Below are 4,355 nucleotides of genomic sequence, written 5' to 3'. Positions count from 1 at the left end.
AGCATTGTAAGCACCGTTCTCCATGGTTTTCAGGCAGTAGTGTACAGATAGGAAGAAATGTCATATTAAAAAATAAATGTCAGAGTCATGTGATGAGTGCTTTGTAAGAGACACTGCAACCACCAGGAACAAAGGTGACACCCACTAAGGAAGAGATGTGACAAATCTTTCAGTTGGAAACATGAGAGCAGACCAGGAAAAAAAATGTGTTATTGCCTCCATTTGGGAGTATTTGACTAGAAACACACAATTATGTAATTAAATGATTAATTTTTCCAGTCAGGTAAACAATAACGAGGAAATAATGACGTGGAGATAGCAGCCCTTCAGCGGGGTATAAAGGGGGATGTGCGCCAAGGAGACTCCCAAACAAGAACCTCACTCTCCCGGAAACCCACCCAGAACCTCCAACCTCGACACCATGGTCAGCTCCTGTTGTGGCTCCATCTGCTCTGAGAACAGCTGTGGCCAAGGCCTCTGCCAGGAGACCTGCTGCCGCCCCAGCTGTGATGTGTCCAGCTGCTGCAGGCCCCAGTGCTGCATCTCCAGCTGCTCTCGCCCCAGCTGCAGCCAATCTGTGTGCTGCCAGCCCACTTGCTGCCGCCCCAGCTGTAGTGTGTCTAGCTGCTACAGGCCCCAGTGCTGCATCTCCAGCTGCTGCCGCCCCAGCTGCAGTGTGTCCAGCTGCTGCAGGCCCCAGTGCTGTATCTCTAGCTGCTGCCGCCCAGGCTGCAGTGTGTCCAGCTGCTGCCGCCCCAGCTGTGATGTGTCCAGCTGCTGCAGGCCCCAGTGCTGCATCTCCAGCTGCTGCCGCCCTTCTTGCAGTGGATCCAGTAGCTGTGGCTCCACCTGCTGCCGCCCCAGCTGCAGTGTGTCCAGCTGCTGCCGCCCCAGCTGTGATGTGTCCAGCTGCTGCAGGCCCCAGTGCTACATCTCCAGCTGCTGCCGCCCCAGCTGCAGCGTGTCCAGCTGCTGCCAGCCCCAGTGCTGCATCTCCAGCTGCTGCCAGCCCTCTTGCTCCAGTTCTAGCTGCTGCGACTCCAGCTGCTGCCGCCCCTCCTGCTGTCTGCGCCCAGTCTGTGGCCGGGTCTCCTGTCACACCACTTGCTACCGCCCCACCTGTGTCATCTCCACCTGCCCCCGCCCTGTGTGCTGCCCATCCTCTTGCTGCTGAGGCCCCTGCTCGGTGACCACCTTTTCTGTTTACCTCTGTCCTCACAGATGTAGACCCTTCTTTTGTGCTGACCATTAGGATACATGGAGTTTGGTTGATATTTAATGAGTTGGGCCTCATGTTTCCAACGAGCCCACCACCGTCCCACTGACTCTCCAAGCACATTCTGGTTCATTTGAAACTCTCTCCCTTGCTATATTTCCCTTTCACTGTGGGCACCAAATATGAATTAATTTGCAATCCATCAGTTAAGAAATTATCCCAGTCCTCTAAATTTCTCATTCTTCCTTATCACACTGGGGTTCTAGATTATCCTTCCAACAAGGTGGACACTATTTGTAGCCCTTCTGTGGCACTGATTTGATACCATCAGACCTGGGGGTCCAGGTCCAGCCTGTATTTTCTCCTGGAGTGAATTTCTTACGTTTTGTTGCTTCTCTGCTTTCTAATAAACTTTTCTGCACATAAGGATTCATTGGCATCATTCCCTATTTTGATCTTTTAACTTCATAAGTAGGCAATTTTACATGAAGACGCAAGAAAAACAACCTATGTTGAAACCACTTTGAAAATAAATGTTGTATCAAATATAGATAATTTAACATATTAGAACAAAAGTGGTGTGTGTGTGTGTATGTGTATGTCCACATGCATTTATGTGTCTTAATATCCTAAATTGGGACAGATTTAATGCACGTCTTTAGCTCTTAATTAAAACACATTACAGGGCTGGCCCAGTGGTGCAGCGGTTAAGTTCGCACATTCTGCTTTGGCGGTCCGGGGTTCACAGGTTCGGATTCCAAGTGCGGACATGGCACCACTTGGCACACCATGCTGTGGTAGGCGTCCCACATGTAAAGTAGAGGAAGATGGGCATGGATGTTAGCTCAGGGCCAGTCTTCCTCAGCAAAAAGAGGAGGATTGGCAGTAGTTAGCTCAGGGCTAATCTTTCTCAAAAAAAAGAAACACATTACATCCTTGACACATTACTCTCCTCAATAGCATTGGCCCTATTTTGGAGAACAGGGTAAACCTAGATTTCTGAGTGCATGTCAATGAAAGAAGGAAAAGCTTCTGTAAAGAATTTAACATGTTCAATTCATTTCATCTAACAAACAATGTTTCAGAATTTATAATCACAAAGTGAGTTATATTTCCTGTCGAATTCTGCTGAGAAGAAATGCATATTTCATTCTATTTTTCTTCAACCACTTTATTGTGGAAGGATTGACATGAAAAAGGCAATATACACAGAACCATTACAATTTGATGAGTTATATTTCATTGCATTTTTGAGGAATTCCTCCTCATCCGGATAGTGTGGAGAGTTCCTGAGGGGAGTCTCTCAGGGTCTTCCTCATAATTCAATCATCTCCTCACTTAACATCCTCACGTATATTGACGTTGGGAGGCGGGAATTCCAGAAATCGGTTTCTCCTTTTGAGGATTTTTTATTTTTATTTATTTACTTTTTCATTTTCTTTTCTTTTCTTTTCTTTTCTTTTCTTTCTTTCTTTATTTTCCTGCTTTATCTCCCCAAATCCCCCTGGTACATAGTTGTATATCTTAGTGCAGATCCTTCTAGTTGTGGCATGTGGGACATTGCCTCAACGTGGCTTGGTGAGCAGTGTCATGTCTGTGCCCAGGATCGAACTGGTAAAAACCTGGGCCGCTGCAGGCCACAGGGCCAGCCCCTATTTATTTATGTTTTGAGGAAGATTAGCCCTGAGCTAACATCTGCTGCCAATCCTCCTCTTTTTGCTGAGGAAGACTGGCCCTGAGCTGACATCCCTGCCTATCTTCCTCTACTTTATATGTGGGACGCCTACCACAGCATGGCTTGCCAAGCAGTGCCACGTATGCACCCAGCATCCGAACCGGCGAACCCCAGGCTGCTGAATCTCGGAATGTGGGAACTTAATCACTGCGCCACCAGGCTGGCTCCTTGAGGATTTTTTAATTGGAATTAATTTGTAGTCTTGAGTGATGCTCAGCTGGGGTGCACATCAGAATTAGACTTTCCAAGAGTGGTGCCAGCATTTGCATTTGAAAATATGAACTTGAAAATACACTATCAGTGATTACAATGTGGCCCTGTGGTAGGAACCTCTGTTCTTGATCCTTTTTACTAACTATGAGATTAGTCAATTACCAGGCTATGAAATTGTCCTAAGTTACTCAGCTGATCAGGTTTAAGATTATCTGTTCAAGACATCACTAGTCTGCTTCATGCTTCTTCAAACGTCTTTAGAGAAATGTTGCCAAGATAATCATAGAGTTATGACACTGTCTTGTAATAGTATAATTCCCTTCTTACACAACTCATTGGGAGTCTGCTTTAGCTGATTTGAATCAAGATGGAATATAGTAAGAGGAAACATCCTTTAAATTTGACAAACAAAAGCCAGGAGTATTGTAATGATCTTGTAAGTCCTGAAATCATGGGGGAAGTTGTAGACCATGATATTGTGGGTTTTACGTATCCAAAACTTTTCTGTTCAGATTGGAAGAGTGAAAGTTTATATTCTATTTTATCTATGACACTGGCGCAGGTTAGTATGATATGAGTTCATGCTTGAAGGCAGGCTTTGGGATCTCACTTTGAGAGTCCCCCTTCTATTGCATCCCCACCCCACCTCCATCAGTGAGTCCGCCCAATGTAGAAGAAAGGTTATAATAAGAAATTTAAAATTAATAATAGCATATTTTTAAAATTTTAATAAAATTTATTATATAAATACAATAAAGGTAAAAGTTTGATAAAATAAATTATGTGAACATAATAAAGAGCTAATAAAATAGAAAAGTGTGGCAAAACTGATGAAAGAGAGAAAGAAGAGTGATTAAAAGACTGACAAATAATATTATGCTTAAAAAGGGGAATAATCAGCTACCAAAAGAGTAGAGGTTTACAAAAAAATTAGAACATTATGTGTAAGTATATACTAATATGTTTGAAAATTATGATTAAATTAACTATTTCTAGAAAAATATAAATTAACAAAGCTCCATAAGATACACAAAACATAAATAAATCAAAAACTATTAAAGAAACTAAATCTATAATCCAAAATTTACTTGCCATATATATTGATATTAAGAATACCACCTATATTGATTTAGAAGTAAGTTTACTAAACATTAAATGAGGTTCTCTCCCATTCAAACTAGAATAGAAAAA

General features: G+C 43.1%; 1 protein-coding gene across 6 annotated transcripts; it reads left to right on the top strand.

Moving 5' to 3' along the window:
- Positions 1 to 349: 349 nt before the first annotated feature.
- Positions 350 to 1,645, top strand: LOC124247655 (keratin-associated protein 4-7-like). 6 transcript variants are annotated; one of them, XM_046677167.1, is made up of 2 exons: positions 350 to 783; positions 919 to 1,645. In XM_046677167.1, exons 1-2 carry the CDS (start codon positions 422 to 424, stop codon positions 1,172 to 1,174), a joined length of 618 nt encoding a protein of 205 aa, XP_046533123.1. In that variant the 5' UTR covers positions 350 to 421; the 3' UTR covers positions 1,175 to 1,645. The 6 variants fall into 6 exon arrangements, with proteins under 6 accessions (XP_046533123.1, XP_046533122.1, XP_046533120.1 ...); XM_046677166.1 differs by having other exon boundaries at positions 350 to 798; positions 934 to 1,645; XM_046677164.1 differs by having other exon boundaries at positions 350 to 849; positions 880 to 1,645.
- The last annotated feature ends 2,710 nt before the right edge of the window (positions 1,646 to 4,355 follow it).

Source organism: Equus quagga, chromosome 11 (genome assembly GCF_021613505.1).
Source record: "Equus quagga isolate Etosha38 chromosome 11, UCLA_HA_Equagga_1.0, whole genome shotgun sequence".
NCBI classification, from domain to species: domain Eukaryota; kingdom Metazoa; phylum Chordata; class Mammalia; order Perissodactyla; family Equidae; genus Equus; species Equus quagga.
The sequence above is the reverse complement of the archived record's forward strand: the minus strand, read 5'-3'. Positions and strand labels throughout refer to the sequence as shown.

Excerpts from the sequence above, each read along its gene's own strand:
- LOC124247655 (XM_046677162.1), top strand. The coding sequence starts at position 422 with ATGGTCAGCTCCTGTTGTGGCTCCATCTGCTCTGAGAACAGCTGTGGC.